We start from the raw sequence: 21,857 nt of genomic DNA, 5'->3' as shown, positions 1-21,857 counted from the left end.
TGGGTGATGAATGTTGCAGCGAGGAGAAGGCTGGAGGCAGTGGAGATGTCATGTCTGAGGGCAATGTGTGGTGTGAATATAATGCAGAGAATTCGTAGTTTGGAAGTTAGGAGGAGGTGCGGGATTACCAAAACTGTTGTCCAGAGGGCTGAGGAAGGGTTGTTGAGGTGGTTCGGACATGTAGAGAGAATGGAGCGAAACAGAATGACTTCAAGAGTGTATCAGTCTGTAGTGGAAGGAAGGCGGGGTAGGGGTCGGCCTAGGAAGGGTTGGAGGGAGGGGGTAAAGGAGGTTTTGTGTGCGAGGGGCTTGGACTTCCAGCAGGCATGCGTGAGCGTGTTTGATAGGAGTGAATGGAGACAAATGGTTTTTAATACTTGACGTGCTGTTGGAGTGTGAGCAAAGTAACATTTATGAAGGGATTCAGGGAAACCGGCAGGCCGGACTTGAGTCCTGGAGATGGGAAGTACAGTGCCTGCACTCTGAAGGAGGGGTGTTAATGTTGCAGTTTAAAAACTGTAGTGTAAAGCACCCTTCTGGCAAGACAGTGATGGAGTGAATGATGGTGAAAGTTTTTCTTTTTCGGGCCACCCTGCCTTGGTGGGAATCGGCCGGTGTGATAATAATAATAAAAAAAAAGTCTGTTGAGTATACCTGGTAAAGTGTATGGTAGAGTTATAATTGAAAGAATTAAGAGTAAGACGGAAAATAGGATAGCAGATGAACAAGGAGGCTTTAGGAAAGGTAGGGGGTGTGTGGACCAGGTGTTTACAGTGAAACATATCAGTGAACAGTATTTAGATAAGGCTAAAGAGGTATTTGTGGCATTTATGGATTTGGAAAACGCGTATGACAGGGTGGATAGGGGGGCAATGTGGCAGATGTTGCAAGTGTATGGTGTAGGAGGTAGGTTACTGAAAGCAGTGAAGAGTTTTTACGAGGATAGTGAGGCTCAAGTTAGAGTATGTAGGAAAGAGGGAAATTTTTTCCCAGTAAAAGTAGGCTTTAGACAAGGATGTGTGATGTCACCGTGGTTGTTTAATATATTTATAGATGGGGTTGTAAGAGAAGTAAATGCGAGGGTCTTGGCAAGAGGCGTGGAGTTAAAAGATAAAGAATCACACACAAAGTGGGAGTTGTCACAGCTGCTCTTTGCTGATGACACTGTGCTCTTGGAAGATTCTGAAGAGAAGTTGCAGAGATTGGTGGATGAATTTGGTAGGGTGTGCAAAAAAAGAAAATTTAAGGTGAATACAGGAAAGAGTAAGGTTATGAGGATAACAAAAAGATTAGGTGATGAAAGATTGAATATCAGATTGGAGGGAGAGAGTATGGAGGAGGTGAATGTATTCAGATATTTGGGAGTGGACGTGTCAGCAGATAGGTCTATGAAAGATGAGGTGAATCATAGAATTGATGAGGGAAAAAGAGTGAGTGGTGCACTTAGGAGTCTGTGGAGACAAAGAACTTTGTCCTTGGAGGCAAAGAGGGAAATGTATGAGAGTATAGTTTTACCAACGCTCTTATATGGGTGTGAAGCATGGGTGATGAATGTTGCAGCGAGGAGAAGGCTGGAGGCAGTGGAGATGTCATGTCTGAGGGCAATGTGTGGTGTGAATATAATGCAGAGAATTCATAGTTTGGAAGTTAGGAGGAGGTGCGGGATTACCAAAACTGTTGTCCACAGGGCTGAGGAAGGGTTGTTGAGGTGGTTCGGACATGTAGAGAGAATGGAGTGAAACAGAATGACTTCAAGAGTGTATCAGTCTGTAGTGGAAGGAAGGCGGGGTAGGGGTCAGCCTAGGAAAGGTTGGAGGGAGGGGGTAAAGGAGGTTTTGTGTGCGAGGGGCTTGGACTTCCAGCAGGCATGTGTGAGCATGTTTGATAGGAGTGAATGGAGAGAAATGGTTTTTAATACTTGACGTGCTGTTGGAGTGTGAGCAAAGTAACATTTATGAAGGGATTCAGGGAAACCGGCAGGCCGGACTTGAGTCCTGGAGATGGGAAGTACAGTGCCTGCACTCTGAAGGAGGGGTGTTAATGTTGCAATTTAAAAACTGTAGTGTAAAGCACCCTTCTGGCAAGACAGTGATGGAGTGAATGATGGTGAAAGTTTTTCTTTTTCGGGCCACCCTGCCTTGGTGGGAATCGGCCAGTGTGATAATAAAAAAAAAAATCTTCAAGACTAATAACACACTTAGTGATTTTAATGTGTTCCTGCACACCAGCAAAGGCGGAAGTTGCGGAATTTAAAGCAGTTAAGTTCAGTGACAAAGTGTAGCATTAAGTGTAGCAATTAAGCGATAGAAAAAGGACAAAAAGAAAAACTCCTGACAGCATAAGCCGCTCTGCCTATCTTCTGCAAGGTATGTGAATAGTGTACGTACACCAGTTCATTTGTACATTATGGTTTTCTTATGAAAGAAGTGATCTAATGCAGTTTGCCTCACAAACTCCATTTTCTCTTACATAACACATCTGAAGGAGGAAAGAATGGGAAGATGTTTTCATAGCTGGAGCAAGCGCTGTCCTCCCACGCCACCACATACGTGATGACATACAGATTTTATTCATTCTAGAGTGTATATCAGGATTTTGTTATTTATATTGCTTATGTCATATTAGATGAATTGTGATAGATAAATAAGCCATAGAGATGATCATAGCATCATACTGAAGTACAGTGGACCCCCGCATACCGTTGGCATCACATACCGTTTATTCCGCATACCGCTCACTTTAATCGCAAAAATTTTGCCTCGCATACCGCTCAAAAACCCGCTCACCGCTGTTCGTCCGAGACGCGTCCAATGTGCGCCTTAGCCAGCCTCACATGTTCCGCCAGTGGCATTGTTTACCAGCCAGCCTCCGCGGTAGCATCCAAGCATACAATCGTAACATTTCGTATTATTACAGTGTTTTTGGTGATTTTATCTGGAAAATAAGTGACCATGGGCCCCAAGAAAGCTTCTAGTGCCAACCCTACAGCAATAAGGGTGAGAATTACTATAGAGATGAAGAAAAAGATCATTGATAAGTATGAAAGTGGAGTGCGTGTCTCCGAGCTGGCCAGGTTGTATAATGAACCCCAATCAACCATCGCTACTATTGGTGGTACAGCTGCTGCTGCTGCTGCACTGTCAGCTGCTGCTGCTGCTGCTGCTGTAGCATCGTCTGCTGCTGCTGTAGCATCGTCTGCTGCTGCTGTAGCATCGTCTGCTGCTGCTGTAGCATCGTCTGCTGCTGCTGTAGCACTGTCAGCTGCTGCTGCTGCTGCTGTAGCATCGTCTGCTGCTGCTGTAGCACTGTTGTTGGTGTGGCTTATTGAGAATATACCAAGAAACAATTAACCCCAGAGGATTTTCCACCCAGGATAACCCAAAAAAGTCAGTGTCATCGAAGACTGTCTAACTTATTTCCATTGGGGTCCTTAATCTTGTCTCCCAGGATGCAACCCACACCAGTCGACTAACACCCAGGTGAACAGGGAAAAATGCCTGGAACTAGTGCTCATATTGGTGAATTTAAAGCCAGCAAAGGTTGGTTTGAGAGATTTAAGAATCATAGTGACAAACACAGTGTGATAAGGCCTGTTCTGGAAGAAAATGCCAAACAGGACCTACAGTACTCAGGAGGAAAAGGCACTCCCAGGACACAGTGTCTCATCAGTCATTGCTGCATCTTCAATAAAGGTAAGTGTCATTTATTCTTCATTTAGTAGAGTAGTACATGCACAATATATACTGTGCATGTACTACTCTACTATTGTGCATGTATCCTTCTCTTTGTGTGTAGGAAAATGTATATTTCATGTGGTAAAAAAATTTTTTTCATACTTTTGGGTGTCTTGCACGGATTAATTTGATTTCCATTATTTCTTATGGGGAAAATTCATTCGCATACCGATTATTTCGCATACCAATGAGCCCTCTTGCACGGATTAAAATCGGTATGCGGGGGTCCACTGTACTATTTTGTCATGCCTCCTGACAGCAGGAACGGGTTAATTGGATTTACATTATTTCTTATGGGAAATATGGCTTCAACTTTAGGACGTTCTAGCTCCTGGAACGGATTAAGGACGAAACTCGGGGTTCCACTGTATTTATGTGTACCTGTGAGATACACACAGACAGAGACAGAGAGAAGAAGATAGAGACAGCCAAAGCAAATCAGCCAGCCAGCCAGCTGGCCACCCAACCAGCCTGCTGCCGAATATGTATTACACATGTTCCAGAATTGTTTCTCTTTAATTAGGACATACGTTATAGAACATTCTGGCAGGATAACATTACCAGTGGTATCAAAATTGAAAGGATGTTACACACTGGTTATTATTGAGGGTTTTGATATTTCATCAGTATCTCCTGCGATGTTGTAACTTACAACCTCTTCTTATAACTCAACTGCCATACCACTCAATTGTGAAGAACTTTCTAATACATATCTTTTTTTCATATGTGAAAAAGACTCCACACTAAAAATAAAACTTACCAAGAGGTAAGTAGACAGCAGTGAAAATCAGTGGCCAGAAGAGTCTATCAACAGATACCAACACCCACAACTTGCGCAGCCAAGTGTTGATGATCTTCCATCGAGGACGAGGACGAAACATGCGGTGCTCTGAAAAACGAGGCAGATGGCTTTAGTGGCCAGTCTGATACAACAACTTATTTGTAAACATGAAAGAGCTAAATAATTCAAATGAATGCAATTGTTAAAAATACAAGCTGATAAGATTATTTTTCATTTTCCACTAAATCAAATAAACTAAAGTGAAATTATACCATACCTAGTACCAGATGATGAATGTAGCGCATGACACACAGTGGAATTACACAGATGCACACCATAATGCCGAACAGGAACTGGAACTGAAAACAAATTTACATCAGTTGTAATTAACACAAACTTGGCACATTTATAAATACAGTGGCACCCTGAGTTTCATACATAATTAATTCCAAAAGGCTCTTCAAGTGCCGTTACCGAACGAATTTGTTCCCATGAGGAATAATGTAAATTAGATTAGTCCATTTCAGACCCCCAAAAATACACTTACAAGAGCACTTACAATAATACACTTACATAACTGTTCGAGCTGGGAGCTGTACGAAACTCGGGGTACCACTGTACACTACTGTATACAAAACACTATACAGCCTCTTCTCACTTAATGACGGAGTTCCGTTCCTAGGACCACGTTGGTGAACGAATGCGTCATGAAGTGAGGAGCATACTATAATGGTGGTGGGTTTGTGTCAACCATCTTTGATATTGTTTTAATATCACCTCTGCACAATTTATAACATTTCTGGTACATTTTTAAATATTTACACAATAGTGTACCCTAAACTGTATTAAACAGATTAGAGGAAATCAGCTCTAATATGCATTACCTAGGCATGCATACAGGTCAGAGAGCCCATCCTAAGTCCAAGTCATTGGTAAACAAGTACATCACTCAGTGAGGAAAGGCTGTATTACATACTAAAGCAAGTGTGTGCTGTGCTTCCTCAGGATTTTCTTTTCAAAACTCAGCTTCCTAATTTTTACTATAGGTATAAAACCTTCAAATGGTTACCAAGAGCCTGTTTGATAGTGACTGTTTGTTAGTATGTACTCACCTAATTCTCACCTAATTGTGGTTTTAGGGGTCAAGTCATTGCTCCAGGCCTGTTAGTAGATGCCTGTTTGTTAGTAAGTGCCTGCTTGTTAGCAAGTGCCTGTTTTTAAGTTAGTAGGTTCCTGTTTGTTAATAAGTACCTGTTTGTTGGTAAGTGCCTCATTGCCCAAACCTCTCACATCATAAAAATCTTCAAAAGAGTGATGAGATGGCAGGTTACAAATTTCATGGACCAGCACAACCAAAATAACCTGAACCAGCATGGTTTTAGAGCAGGACGATCATGTCTGTCACAGCTGCTGAACCATTATGACAGAATTACGGAGGCACTGAAAGATGACAAAAATGCAGATGTGATTTACACAGATTTTGCAAAGGCATTTGACAAATGCGATCATGGATGATAGCTCACAAAATGAAGGCCATGGGCATTACGGGGAAGTTAGGCAGATGGATTTTCGGTTTCCTAACACACAGAACACAAAAAGTAGTAGTGAACAGGGCAAGATCCAGCATCAGTGAGGTCAAAAGCTCAGTGCCCCAAGGCACTGTCCTGGCACCTCTGCTGTTCTTCATCCTCATAGCAGACAGACAAAAACACCCGGCACACTTTTGTATCATCATTTGCAGATGACACTAAAATAAGCATGAAAATCAGTATGGTAGAGGACACTGAAAAAGTACAGGAAGACATAAACAGGGTTTTCCAGTGGGCAGTGGAAAACAACATGATGTTCAATGGTGATAAGTTCCAGCTGCTTAGGTATGGAAAGAATGAAGAACTCAAAAGGAGCACTATATACAAAACTCAAGAGGGTCACCAAATAGAACGTAAGGAACACGTAAAAGACCTAGGAATAATTATGTCAGCGGTTATTAAATGGAGAGTTAGAGGTATTGGGAAGATGGAGGTAATATTTTGAGGAATTGTTAAATGTTGATGAAGATAGGGAAGCTGTGATTTCGTGTATAGGGCAAGGAGGAACAACATCTTGTAGGAGTGAGGAAGAGCCAGTTGTGAGTGTGGGGGAAGTTCGTGAGGCAGTAGGTAAAATGAAAGGGGGTAAGGCAGCCAGGATTGATGGGATAAAGATAGAAATGTTAAAAGCAGGTGGGGATATAGTTTTGGAGTGGTTGGTGCAATTATTTAATAAATGTATGGAAGAGGGTAAGGTACCTAGGGATTGGCAGAGAGCATGCATAGCTCCTTTGTATAAGGGCAAAGGGGATAAAAGAGAGTGCAAAAATTATAGGGGGATAAGTCTGTTGAGTATACCTGGCAAAGTGTATGGTAGAGTTATTATTGAAAAAATTAAGAGTAAGACAGAGAATAAGATAGCAGATGAACAAGGAGGCTTTAGGAAAGGTAAGGGGTGTGTGGACCAGGTGTTTACAGTGAAACATATAAGTGAACAGTATTTAGATAAGGCTAAAGAGGTCTTTGTGGCATTTATGGATTTGGAAAAGGCGTATGACAGGATGGATAGGGGGGCAATGTGGCAGATGTTGCAGGTGTATGGTGTAGGAGGTAGGTTACTGAAAGCAGTGAAGAGTTTTTACGAGGATAGTGAGGCTCAAGTTAGAGTATGTAGGAAAGAGGGAAATTATTTCCCAGTAAAAGTAGGCCTTAGACAAGGATGTGTGATGTCACCGTGGTTGTTTAATATATTTATAGATGGGGTTGTAAGAGAAGTAAATGCGAGGGTCTTGGCAAGAGGCGTGGAGTTAAAAGATAAAGAATCACACATAAAGTGGGAGTTGTCACAGTTGCTCTTTGCTGATGACACTGTGCTCTTGGGAGATTCTGAAGAGAAGTTGCAGAGATTGGTGGATGAATTTGGTAGGGTGTGCAAAAGAAGAAAATTGAAAGTGAATACAGGAAAGAGTAAAGTTATGAGGATAACAAAAAAGATTAGGTGATGAAAGATTGGATATCAGATTGGAGGGAGAGAGTATGGAGGAGGTGAATGTATTCAGATATTTGGGAGTGGACATGTCAGCAGATGGGTCTATGAAAGATGAGGTGAATCATAGAATTGATGAGGGGAAAAGGGTGAGTGGTGCACATAGGAGTCTGTGGAGACAAAGAACTTTGTCCTTGGAGGCAAAGAGGGGAATGTATGAGAGTATAGTTTTACCAACGCTCTTATATGGGTGTGAAGCATGGGTGATGAATGTTGCAGCGAGGAGAAGGCTGGAGGCAGTGGAGATGTCATGTCTGAGAGCAATGTGTGGTGTGAATATAATGCAGAGAATTCGTAGTTTGGAAGTTAGGAGGAGGTGCGGGATTACCAAAACTGTTGTCCAGAGGGCTGAGGAAGGGTTGTTGAGGTGGTTCGGACATGTGGAGAGAATGGAGCGAAACAGAATAACTTCAAGAGTGTATCAGTCTGTAGTGGAAGGAAGGCGGGGTAGGGGTCGGCCTAGGAAAGGTTGGAGGGAGGGGGTAAAGGAGGTTTTGTGTGCGAGGGGCTTGGACTTCCAGCAGGCATGCGTGAGCGTGTTTGATAGGAGTGAATGGAGACAAATGGTTTTTAATACTTGACGTGCTGTTGGAGTGTAAGCAAAGTAACATTTATGAAGGGGTTCAGGGAAACCGGCAGGCCGGACTTGAGTCCTGGAGATGGGAAGTACAGTGCCTGCACTCTGAAGAAGGGGTGTTAATGTTGCAGTTTAAAAACTGTAGTGTAAAGCACCCTTCTGGCAAGACAGTGGTGGAGTGAATGATGGTGAAAGTTTTTCTTTTTCGGGCCACCCTGCCTTGGTGGGAATCGGCCAGTGTGATAATAAAAAAATAATAAAAAACCTTTCTTTTAAAGACCATAACAAGACAAAGATCACGACAGCTAGGAAGATGACAGTGTGGGTATTGAGAACTTTCAAAACAAGGGAAACAATGCCGATGGTGACACTCTTCAAATCGCTAGTGCTCCCTCACTTAGAATATTGCTCAGTGCTGACGGCCCCGTTCAGGGCAGGAGAAATATCGGAGCTGGAACAAATACAGAGATCGTTTACTGCTCACATTGAGCCAGTAAAGCGCCTAAACTACTGGGAACGCCTGCAAGTCTTGAACATGTACTCATTGGAGCAAAGGAGAGAGAGGTACATGATAATATATACCTGGAAGGTACTTGAGGGCTTGGTCCCAAATCTGCACACTGCCATATCAACATACTGGAGTGAGAGATATGGGAGGAAGTGTAAAATAAACCCAGTGAGGAGCAGGGGTGTGGTGGGAACAATAAGGGAACACTGTATCAACATCCGGGGTCCCAGACTTTTCAACATCTTACCAGAAGATATCAGAAACACTGCTGTAACAAGTGTTGAAGCCTTCAAGAGAAAACTAGACAAGTATCTTCACCAGGTGCCAGATCAACCAGGCTGTGATGGATATGTGGGGCAACGGGCCTCCAACAGCAACAGCCTGGTTGACCAGGCGAGCACCAGACGAGCCTGGCCCATGGCCGGGCTCAGAGAGTAGACATACTCTCGAAATTCTTCAAAGGTATATAAAAGGTTGTTGGCAAGTGATTATTTGTTAGGAAGTGCCTGTTTGTTAGTAAGTGACTTAATAAATGTTTGATAGGGAGTGCCTGTTTGTTAGTAAGTGACTTAGTAAATGCCTGTTAGTAAGTGCCTATTTGTTATTAAGTATCTGTCAGAGGATTTGATAATGTCAGGAGATCACACTTTCAAAGATCACAATATATCTACCACATCTGCTAGAAAAATGACAGGATGGAAAATGAGAGCCTTCAAAACCAGGGATGCTAAGCCCATGATATACCTTATACCTTTGAAGAATTTCGAGCCCGGCCATGGGCCAGGCTCGTCTAGTGGTCGCCTGGTCAACCAGGCTGTTGCTCCTGGAGGCCCGCTGCCCCACATATCCATCACAGCCTGGTTGATCTAGCACCTGGTGAAGATACTTCTCTAGTTTCCTCTTGAAGGCTTCAACACTTGTTACAGCAGTGTTTCTGATATCTTCTGGTAAGATGTTGAAAAGTCTGGGACCCTGGATGTTGATACAATGTTCCCTTATTGTCCTCACCGCACCCCTGCTCCTCACTGGGTTTATTTTACACTTCCTCCCATATCTCTCACTCCAGTATGTTGATATGGCAGTGTGCAGATTTGGGACCAAGCCCTCGAGTACCTTCCAAGTATATATTATCAAGTACTTCTCTCTCCTTTGCTCCAATGAGTACATGTTCAAGACTTGCAGGCATTCCCAGTAGTTTAGGTGCTTTACTGGCTCAATGTGAGCAGTAAACAATCTCTGTATTTGTTCCAGCTCTGATATTTCTCCTGCACTGAACGGGGCCATCAGCACTGAGCAATATTCTAAGTGAGGGAGCACTAGCGATTTGAAGAGTGTCACCATTGGAATTGTTTCCCTTGTTTAGAAAGTTCTCAATACCCACCCCGTCATCTTCCTGGCTGTCGTGATCTTTGTCTTGTTATTGTCTTTAAAATAAAGGTCCGCTGACATAATTATTCCTAGGTCTTTTACGTGTTCCTTACGTTCTATTTGGTGCCTCTTGAGTTTTGTATGTAGTGCTCCTTTTGAGTTCTTCATTCTTTCCATACCTAAGCAGCTGGAACTTATCACCATTGAACGTCATGTTTTCCACTGCCTGTTTATGTCTTCCTGTACGTTTTCAGTGTCCTCTACCATACTGACTTTCAAGCTTATTTTAATTATTTATTTATTTATTAACACACTGCCCAATTCCCACCAAGGCAGGGTGGCCCGAAAAAGAAAAACTTTCACCATCATTCACTCCATCACTGCCTTGCCAGAAGGGTGCTTTACACTACAGTTTTTAAACTGCAACATTAACACCCCTCCTTCAGAGTGCAGGCACTGTACTTCCCATCTCCAGGACTCAAGTCCGGTCTGCCGGTTTCCCTGAATCCCTTCATAAATGTTACTTTGCTCACACTCCAACAGCACGTCAAGTATTAAAAACCATTTGTCTCCATTCACTCCTATCAAACACGCTCACGCATGCCCGCTGGAAGTCCAAGCCCCTCGCACACAAAACCTCCTTTACCCCCTCCCTCCAACCTTTCCTAGGCCAACCCCTACCCCGCCTTCCTTCCACTACAGACTGATACACTCTTGAAGTCATTCTGTTTCACTCCATTCTCTCTACATGTCCGAACCACCTCAACAACCCTTCCTCAGCCCTCTGGACAACAGTTTTGGCAATCCCGCACCTCCTCCTAACTTCCAAACTACGATTTCTCTGCATTATATTCACACCACACATTGCACTCAGACATGACATTTCCACTGCCTCCAGCCTTCTCCTTGCTGCAACATTCATTACCCATGCCTCACACCCATATAAGAGTGTTGGTAAAACTATACTCTCATACATTCCCCTCTTTGCTTCCAAGGACAAAGTTCTTTGTCTCCACAGACTCCTAAGTGCACTGCTCACCCTTTTACCCTCATCAATTCTATGATTCACCTCATCTTTCATAGACCCATCTGCTGACACATCCACTCCCAAATATCTGAATACATTCACCTCCTCCATACTCTCTCCCTCCAATCTGATATCCAATCTTTCATCACCTAATCTTTTTATCCTCATAACCTTACTCTTTCCTGTATTCACTTTCAATTTTCTTCTTTTACATACCCTACCAAATTCATCCACCAACCTCTGCAACTTCTCTTCAGAATCACTCAAGAGCACAGTGTCATCAGCAAAGAGCAACTGTGACAACTCACACTTTGTGTGATTCTTTATCTTTTAACTCCACGCCTCTTGCCAAGACCCTCGCATTTACTTCTCTTACAACACCATCTATAAATATATTGAACAACCACGGTGACATCACACATCCTTGTCTAAGGCCTACTTTTACTGGGAAAAAATTTCCCTCTTTCCTACATACTCTAACTTGAGCCTCACTATCCTCATAAAAACTCTTCACTGCTTTCAGTAACCTACCTCCTATACCATACACCTGCAACATCTGCCACATTGCCCCCCTATCCACCCTGTTATGTGCCTTTTCCAAATCCATAAATGCCAAAAACCTCTTTAGCCTTATCTAAATACTGTTCACTTATATGTTTCACTGTAAACACCTGGTCCACACACCCCCTACCTTTCCTAAAGCCTCCTTGTTCATCTGCTATCCTATTCTCCGTCTTACTCTTAATTCTTTCAATAATAACTCTAAAGAGGAGGCAGTTACCTGGAGTTTACCTGGAGAGAGTTCCGGGGGTCAACGCCCCCGCGGCCCGATCTGTGACCAGGCCGCCTCAGGTCAGTGTCCCAGGATGCAACCCACACCAGTCGACTAACACCCAGGTACCCATTTTACTGATGGGGAACATAGACAACAGGTGGAAAGAAACACGTCCAATGTTTCTACTCTGGCTGGGAATCGAACCCAGGCCCTCACCGTGTGAAGCGAGAGCATTAACCACCAGGCCACCAGAGCCCCCTAGGGTTAGATAGGGTAAGATATAAACAACTATTGGAGGACAGATGGGCTAAATGAGAGCATAGGCAATGGGGTCGAAGAGGTATGGAGTAGGTTTAAAAATGTAGTGTTAGTGTTCAGCAGAAGTTTGTGGTTACAGGAGAGTGGGTGCGGGAGGGAAGAGAAGCGATTGGTGGCATGATGTAAAGAGAGTAGTAAGGGAGAAAAAGTTAGCATATGAGACGTTTTTACTAAGTAGAAGTGATGCAAGGAGGGAGGAGTATATGGAGAAGAAGAGAGAGGTTAAGAGAGTGGTGAATCAATATAAAAAGAGAGCAAATGAGAGAGTGGGTGAGATGTTAACAAATTTTGTTGAAAATAAGAAAAAGTTTTGGAGTGAGATTAACAAGTTAAGGAAGCCTAGAGAACAAATGGATTTGTCAGTTAAAAATAGGAGAGGAGAGTTATTAAATGGAGAGTTAGAGGTATTGGGAAGATGGAGGGAATATTTTGAGGAATTGTTGAATGTTGATGAAGATAGGGAAGCTGTGATTTTGTGTATAGGGCAAGGAGGAATAACATCTTGTAGGAGTGAGGAAGAGCCAGTTGTGAGTGTGGGGGAAGTTCGTGAGGCAGTAGGTAAAATGAAAGGGGGTAATGCAGCTGGGATTGATGGGATAAAGATAGAAATCTTAAAAGTAGGTGGGGATATAGTTTTGGAGTGGTTGGTGCTATTATTTAATAAATGTATGGAAGAGGGTAAGGTACCTAGGGATTGGCAGAGAGCATGCATAGTTCCTTTGTATAAAGGTAAAGGGGACAAAAGAGAGTGCAAAAATTATAGGGGAATAAGTCTGTTGAGTATACCTGGTAAAGTGTATGGTAGAGCTTATTTTAGTGTCATCTACAAATGATGATACAAAAGTGTGCCGGGTGTTTTTGTCTATGTCAGCTATGAGGATGAGGAACAGCAGAGGTGCCAGGACAGTGCCTTGGGGCACTGAGCTTTTGACCTCGCTGATGCTGGATCTTGCCCTGTTCACTACTACTTTTTGTGTTGTGTGTGTTAGGAAACTGAAAATCCATCTGCCTAACTTCCCTGTAATGCCCATGGCCTTCATTTTGTGAGTATCACTCCATGATCGCATTTGTCAAAAACTTTTGCAAAATCTGTGTAAATCACATCTGCGTTTTTGTCGTCTTCCAGTGCCTCCGTAATTCTGTCATAATGGTTCAGCAGCTGTGACAGACATGATCGTCCTGTTCTAAAACCATGCTGGTTCGGGTTATGTTGGTTGTGCTGGTCCATGAAATTTGTAACCTGCCCTCTCATCACTCTTTCAAAGATTTTTATGATGTGAGAGGTTCTCTTCAAATCACTTGCTCTCTTTAGGCTGGAATATTGCTGTACGTTAATGGCCTCTTTCAAGGCAGGCGAAACTGATGATCTGGAGAATGTACAGAGAACATTCACAGCACACACAAGTATGATAAAGCACCTAAATTACTCAGAACAATTCAAGTCCCTTAACTTGCATTCCCTGGAATGCAGGCAAGAAAGATACGTAATAATATACACTTGGAAAAATCCTAGAGGGATTAGTACCAAATTTGCACATGAAAATCACTCTACAAAAGCAAAACACTCAGCATGAGAAGCAACATCCTCCCACGGAAAAGCAGGGGCACCACAAATACGCTAAGAGACAACACAATAAGAGTCAAAGACCCTAGACTGTTTAACTGCTTCCCAGCATACATAAAGGGGATCACCAACAGACCCTTGGCTGTCTTCAAGAATGGACTGGACAGGCACCTAAAGTCAGTTCATTACCAGACGGGCAGTGGTTCATACATCGGTTTACATGTGGCCAGCAGTAACAGCATGCCTGATCAGGCCCTGATCCACCACAAGGCCTGGTCATGGACCAGGACAAAGGGGCACTGACCCCCGAAACCCTCTCCAAGTATACTCCAGGTATTAAGTGCCTGTCTGTTAGTGTCTGCCTGTTAGAAGGTGCCTGTCTGATAGTAAGTGCTTGTGTGTAGGTGAAAATGTGTAATATGGGGCATTTTTTAGTTGGAAACCTCATGTATTTAATTTAACAATCTTAGCAAAAATTTATGAAAATTATACTGTATTGTAGCAGTGTGTGAAAGACTAGCAAGCACCAGTATGCACTTACAAACATGGAGAGGTTGGACATGAGGAGAGCTCTCGGCCAGAAGTGAAAAGAAGGCTGAGATTCATCTAGAGAAAATGGCTGTATGATCGTTGCCTCTTGACCAGTAGAATCTCTTGCATACACCTGCCAAGTATACAAACAATTATCCGAGACATAGCACTGCAATGTTTTTAGCACAAGTGAAGGCAGAATGTCAAATTAAGATAGTCAAGACAAGAATGGTGAAGAGAAAGAGGATGAGAATAATGAGAAGAATGATAATGATATCAATGAGAATGAGAAAGCAGGATGCAAACAGCTTATTTCAGGATGATAATAGCTTATTAATATTCAAAATTAATGAAGTATAATTTAAGAATAATTTCATTACCTCAAGCATGTGTAATCCCACTAAATATCTATCTGGGTTCCACTTAGCAACATAGAGTGGCCCCTCTACATGGAAGAGGGTGAGCCAGGAGCTGGAATCATCTATTCTCACTCGAGCTGCAACAATGGCTGACAGGGACCACACTAATACCCTGAAAAGTAGAGGTACAATAAATTCTGATATCAAAGGAGTGGCTAACATAGGAAGTATGTATCCAACATATCCTTGCATCTTTTTCTTTACCACTTCTTCTGTAAATCCAAATTATTAGTAAATTTATTTTCTATTTACCGAATCCCTTCTTTCTTAATGCGGATTTGCTATTTGGTGATGTCCTATTTCTATCAGTAATTCTGTATGTGTGATGTACATTTACCCCATTCGAGTGATGCAGTTCGCAGAGCATGTCAAAGATTTTTTATTTTGTGAAGTTGTGTATGATCTGATTAATAATAATAATAATAATAATTATTTTATTCTAGCATGATACATGTTTGTACAAAGGAGTATAACAATTGGGTGTACATGCCAAAAGCCCCTTTATATGCAGAGCATTTCGGGCAAACTTAAGACTAACTTAAGATTAATTAGACAATAACAGTGCAGTAATTGTACATATGGTCATTAGGCGAGTTACAATGAATACAAGAAAACTGACTAGTCTATTAGTTCATGCTATATGGGTTTTTTAATAAGTTTGGTAGAGAAGAATTACAGTTTTGATTATTAACCCTTCCAGGGTCCAGAGGCCAATTTCAAAGTGTGCACAAGGGTCCAAGAATTTAAAAAAAAAAAAAAAAAGTTATTTTTTCTTATGAAATGGTAGAGAATCTTTTTCTGAAGGTGATAAAACAAAAATTACAAAATTTGATGGAAAACTGACGAAATTATGCTCTCACAAATTTTGATGTGTTAGCAACATTTATGCATCAGCGATTTTGCCGACTCTGACTCCCATTTTAGGCCAATTACGTTATTCCAGTTGACCAAATTCTTACCTATTTCACTAGTATTACTTCTATTTTATCAATTGAGAACAAGAAATTGCCAAGTCAACTGTTTCAACTACAAAATAAAGTGATCAGAAACTGGTAATTTGGCCAATTTAACCCTTTCAGGGTTGGTGCCATAATAGTACGGCTTGCACGCCAGGGTTGGTGCCGTACTAGTACACAAATTCTAGCGCCTTCAAATCTAGCGAGAGAAAGCTGGTAGGCCTACACATGAAAGAATGGGTCTATGTGGTCAGTGCACATAGTATTAAAAAATCCTGCAGCACACAGTGCATAATGAGAAAAAAAATCCATGTTTTGGTTTAAAACAGCGACTTTGCAGAGTATTTTCGTATGCTATTTATGGTTGCATTCTAGTTTTCTTGGCCTCATTTTATAGAATGGAAAACATATTATGGAAATTGAGATGATTTTGATTGGTTTCACAATGAAAAGTACCTTGAAACTGAGCTCAAAGTAGCAGAAATGTTTGATTTTTGCCAAAGTTCAAAAGTAAACAAATCATGCTTATTTCACAAGTGCGCTGATATTATTTATACCATTTCTACACCATTTCTACATGAATGCAGTGGTCTGCATAACATAAATCTTCTATTTTTTGTGAGAATAAAAATTCAAAGTGGAAAGCAAAAGAAATGTAACAGAGGCCTGGGGACATGAGTAATAAACAGAGGAAATGTTATTTTAGTGCCAGGAATGTATGTCTTGTTTATTTTGGACCCTATTTGGAAATTGGCATCTTTTGAACTTTGTGTGAAATTGGCAAAATTGCCAATTTCTGACCACGTTATTGGATAGTTGAAATCAGTAAATGGGTGGTTTCTTGTACTCATTCAATAGAAAAAATGGAGTTCTAGTGAAATAGGTATGATTTTTGTCGAGTGGTACACTGGAATTGGGAGAAAATAGGGTTCGAAGTGGGCGAAATCGCAGATGCGTAAATATCGTCAAGACCGCTAACTTCGCAAGAGCATAATTTCGTAAGCTTTCCATCAAATTTCATAATTTTGGTGTCATTATGATCAGGAAAAGATTCTCTATCATTTCATAAGAAAAAATAATTATTTTTTTTTTTTTTAAATTTCCAACCCTGAGAACAAGTTTAGGAGAGGGCCTGCCGACCCTGAAAGGGTTAATGCAAAGTTCAAAATATTCCAATTTCAAAATAGGATCCAGAATAAACAATGAAGGCATTCCTGGCACTACACTAACATTTTCTCTGTTCATTAGTTATGCTTTCAGGCTTTACAAATGAATTCCATTGTGATTTTTTTGTTCACATAATGAATTTTTATTCAAACCAAAAATAGAAGAGTCACTGTTATGCATTATTGCAATAATTGTATAAATAATATCACCAAATCTGTGAACATATATTAGACTCACCAGCTGGTGTGTATTAGACGTGTGAGGTCATTTGTTTACTCTTGAACATAAGCAAAAATTTAACATTTCAAGCCATTTCCAGTACTAAAACCAATTAAAATCATCTCTATATCTGTAATACATCTTCCAGTCTATCAAATGAGACCAAGAAATCACAAATACAGTGGACCCCAGGTATTCAATGGCATCGGTATTTGATAAATCCGGTATTCGATGCATTTTAACGCAAAAATTTTGCCTCGGTATCCGATTGAAAACCCGGTACTCAATACGATTCGTATGAGATGTGTCCACGTGTGGCCTGAACTACCATGTGTGTGCCAGTGTTTACAAGCCAGCCAGTGTGCGCGCATCTAAGGATACATTCGGTACATTCCATATTATCCATACTATCACAGTTTTTGGTGCTTGTTTCTGCAAAATAAGTCACCTTGGGCCCCAAGAAAGCTTCTAGTGCCAACCCTGTGGTAAAAAGGGTGAGAATTAGTATGGAAATTAAGAAAGATTTTGAAGGGTTTGGGGTTAACCCTGAGAAGCCTATGCCAGTTGTGAAATCCATTGTGCCCACTTCAAAAATTAAGGAAATGTGTGCACAGTGGGTTGAACTGCAAACCTTTATGGATGAAAATCACCCTAACACAGCTATTGCAAGCCATGCTGGTGACTATTACAATGACAATGTTGTGGCCCATTTTAGACAAATTGTAAAGGAACGAGAGGTACAGAGCTCTATGGACAGATTTGTTGTGCGACAGAGGTCCAGTGACTCTCAAGCTGGTCCTAGTGGCATTAAAAGAAGAAGGGAAGTAACCCCGGAAAAGGACTTGCTACCTCAAGTCCTAATGGAAGGGGATTCCCCTTCTAAACACTAACACCATCCACACTCTCCCCTCCTCCCATCCCATCCCATCAATCATCACCAGATCTTCAATAAAGATTAAGTGTCATGTAACTGTGCATGTCTTCTTCAGTTTGTGTGTATTAAAATTAATATTTCATGTGGTAAAAAATTAGTTTTTCATACTTTTGGGTGTCTTGCACGGATTAATTTGATTTCCATTATTTCTTATGAGGAAAACTGATTCGCTTTTCGATATTTTCGGTATTCGATGAGCTCTCAGGAACGGATTAAAATCGAATACTGGGGGTCCACTGTACAACTATAAAAACATCCGAAAAAACACTGCAAAGTCGCTGTTTTTAATCGAAAATTAGTCTCAGTTTTTTTCTCTCATTATGCACTGTGTGCTGCAGGATTTGTTTTATGTGGTGCACACATACCACATAGATGTATTCTCTCATATCTAGGCCCAAATTTACCGCTCACAGCTTATCAGAGTGAGCTGAGCTTACGGCGTAGATCTATGGTTTGGACCCTCAACTCAAAGCCGTAGAACTATGGCATGGACCCTGAAAGGGTTAACCTATGGTGGACACAATGGAATGATTAACATTTGATAGGATTACAGATACTGAGAGTAGGTATATATTGATTATGTTTGCACTACATTCATGATATTGAGCAAATGCAGATATAGTTTTTACATAATTATTTATGAGGGGCTGGGATAGGTTAAGGAGATAAGGTGTTTTCTAACTGTAGTTTTAAAAATGCTAGCTGAGCCAGTGGTTCTGGAGATTTCTGGCAGAGAGTTTTTGAAAAGATTTAGCCTGACATGGGGAATATCAGAGATTTTTGTGCCTAGTATTGTGTCCATGGGTCCTATTGTAACTGTCAAGAAAACACTTCAGGTTGGGATTTATACTAGAATTGAATGTTCTCTAAATATAGGTGGCACATTAGTACGAATGAATGTTTAGTATAGTGAGTAGGTTCAGGTGTTTGAAAAGTGGAGTGGGGTGGGGTGGGAGGATTGTTGTCTAGCTGTAGACTTTGTGATCATTCGCACTGCAACTTTTTGTTGGGCTATTATTAGTTTTAGGTGATCTGTCATTGTGAAAGCCCAGGCACAAATAGCATAGTTGAGGTAGGGGTAGATCAGTGAACGATATAGTTTAAGTAGTTCTGTTTGTGGTACATAGTAATGAATCTTTGAGTGGATGCCAACTGTTTTAGATACTTTTCTTGTTATGTGTTGGATATGGGTGTTGAATTTCAGGTTGCTGTCAAGGTGAAGACCCAGGAATTTCCCTCATTATGTTTAGCAAATTATTATTATTATTATTATTATAATCAAAAAGAAGCGCTAAGCCACAAGGGCTATACAGCGCTGCAGGGCAGGAAGGAAGCGAGGGCATCAGGTGGCAAAAGGGAGATGGATGAGTAATAGGTTGTGTGTGTGCACGCATGTGTGTGTGTGTGTGTGTGTGTGTGTGTTTGCATGTTTGTGTGTGTGTGCACGTGTGTGTGTGTGCACGTGTGTGTTTGTGTGTGTGTGTGTGTGTGTGTGTGTGTGTGTGTGTGTGTGTGTGTGTGTGTGTGTGTGTGTGTGTGTGTGTGTATGTGTGTATGTGTGTGTATGTGTGTATGTGTGTGTATGTGTATGTGTGTGTATGTGTGTGTGTGTGTGTATATATATGTGTGTTCGTGAGTGTGGGGGAGGTGTGAGGGGAAGATACTGCTAATACATACCAGTAATTCTGGGTTATAAAAAGTGGAACTTGCTACTAGGGTCTAAAGCTTCTATGAGTGTCTACCCTTGTGTTTGTGTGTGTGTGAGGGAGGGATGGTTAGGGGGGGGTAGGTGGTGTGGTTGAAAGATCCGTTATACCTCTCTGTCGTGTAGGCTCAAATTTAGTCTCAGCTATATGTGTGTGTGTGTGTGTGTGTGTGTGTGTGTGTATGTGTGTGTGTGTGTGTGTGTGTGTGTGTGTGTGTGTGTGTGTGTGTGTGTGTGTGTGTGTGTGTGTGTGTGTGTGTGTGTGTGTGTGTGTGTGTGTGTGTGTGTGTGTACTCACCTAGTTGTACTCATCTAGTTGAGGTTGCAGGGATCGAGTCCAAGCTCCTGGTCCCGCCTCTTCACTGGTCACCATTAGGTCACTCTCCCTGAACCATGAGCTTTATCGTACCTCTGCTTAAAGCTATGTATGGATCCTGCCTCCACTACATCTCTTCCCAAACTATTCCACTTCCTGACTACTCTGTGGCTGAAGAAATACTTCCTAACATCCCTGTGATTCATCTGTGTCTTCAGCTTCCAACTGTGTCCCCTTGTTGCTGTGTCCAGTCTCTGGAACATCCTGTCTTTGTCCACCTTGTCAATTCCTCTCAGTATTTTGTAAGTCATTATCATGTCCCCCCTATCTCTCCTGTCCTCCAGTGTCGTCAGGTTGATTTCCCTTAACCTCTCCTCATAGGACATACCTCTTAGCTCTGGGACTAGTTTTGTGACAAACCTTTGCACTTTCTCTAGTTTCTTTACATGCTTGGCTAGGTGTGGGTTCCAAACTGGTGCCGCATACTCCAATATGGGCCTAACGTACACGGTGTACAGGGTCCTGAACGATTCCTTATTAAGATGTCGGAATGCTGTTCTGAGGTTTGCAAGGCGCCCATATGCTGCAGCAGTTATTTGGTTGATGTGCGCTTCATGAGATGTGCCTGGTGTTATACTCACCCCAAGATCTTTTTCTTTAAGTGAGGTTTGTAGTCTCTGGCCCCCTAGACTGTACTCCGTCTGCGGTCTTCTTTGCCCTTCCCCAATCTTCATGACTTTGCACTTGGTGGGATTGAACTCCAGGAGCCAATTGCTGGACCAGGTCTGCAGCCTGTCCAGATCCCTTTGTAGTTCTGCCTGGTCTTCGATCGAATGAATTCTTCTCATCAACTTCACGTCATCTGCAAACAGTGACACCTCAGAGTTTATTCCTTCTGTCATGTCGTTCACAAATACCAGAAACAGCACTGGTCCTAGGACTGACCCCTGTGGGACCCCGCTGGTCACAGGTGCCCACTCTGACACCTCGCCACGTACCATTACTCACTGCTGTCTTCCTGACAAATATTCCCTGATCCATTGTAGTGCCTTCCCTGTTATCCCTGCTTGGTCCTCCAGTTTTTGCACTAATCTCTTGTGTGGTACTGTGTCAAACGCCTTCTTGCAGTCCAAGAAAATGCAATCCACCCACCCCTCTCTCTCTTGTCTTACTGCTGTTACCTTGTCATAGAACTCCAGTAGGTTTGTGACACAGGATTTCCTGTCCCTAAAACCATGTTGGGTGCTGTTGATGAGATCATTCCTTTCTAGGTGTTCCACCACTCTTCTCCTGACAATCTTCTCCATGACTTTGCATACTATACATGTCAGTGACACTGGTCTGTAGTTTAGTGCTTCATGTCTGTCTCCTTTTTTAAAGATTGGGACTACATTTGCTGTCTTCCATGCCTCAGGCAATCTCCCTGTTTCGATAGATGTATTGAATATTGTTGTTAAGGGTACACATAGCACCTCTGCTCCCTCTTTCAGGACCCATGGAGAGATGTTATCTGGCCCCATTGCCTTTGAGGTATCTAGCTCACTCAGAAGCCTCTTCACTTCTTCCTCGGTTGTGTGTACCGTGTCCAGCACCTGGTGATGTGCCACACCTCTCCGTCCCTCTGGAGCCCTTTCTGTCTCCTCTGTGAACACTTCTTTGAATCTCTTGTCGAGTTCCTCACATACTTCACGGTCATTTCTTGTTGTCTCTCCTCCTTCCTTCCTTAGCCTGATTACCTGGTCTTTGACTGTTGTTTTCCTCCTGATGTGGCTGTTTAACAGCTTCGAGTCAGATTTGGCTTTCGCTGCTATGTCGTTTTCATATTGTCGTTGGGCCTCCCTTCTTGTCTGTGCATATTCGTTTCTGGCTCTACGACTGCTCTC

General features: G+C 42.1%; 1 protein-coding gene across 5 annotated transcripts in view; it reads right to left on the bottom strand.

Annotated features, from left to right (window-relative positions):
* Window positions 1-21,857, bottom strand: part of LOC128694359 (transmembrane protein 62) — a 374,754-nt gene that overhangs the window by 72,826 nt on the left and 280,071 nt on the right. For all 5 annotated transcript variants that reach the window (XR_011393093.1, XM_070093499.1, XM_070093497.1 and 2 more), the window contains 4 exons: window positions 14,639-14,789; window positions 14,269-14,391; window positions 4,793-4,874; window positions 4,495-4,623 (listed from right to left, as the gene is read on the bottom strand). Coding sequence is in view for 4 of the 5 variants with exons in the window: in XM_070093499.1 (XP_069949600.1) it covers window positions 4,495-4,623; window positions 4,793-4,874; window positions 14,269-14,391; window positions 14,639-14,789 (485 nt within the window). In the remaining variant the exon portion in view is untranslated. The remainder of the gene's footprint in view (window positions 1-4,494; window positions 4,624-4,792; window positions 4,875-14,268; window positions 14,392-14,638; window positions 14,790-21,857) is intronic.

This window comes from Cherax quadricarinatus, chromosome 43 (genome assembly GCF_038502225.1).
Source record: "Cherax quadricarinatus isolate ZL_2023a chromosome 43, ASM3850222v1, whole genome shotgun sequence".
Lineage (NCBI taxonomy): Eukaryota > Metazoa > Arthropoda > Malacostraca > Decapoda > Parastacidae > Cherax > Cherax quadricarinatus.
Note: the sequence above shows the minus strand (reverse complement) of the source record. Positions and strands in the feature narration are given on the sequence as shown.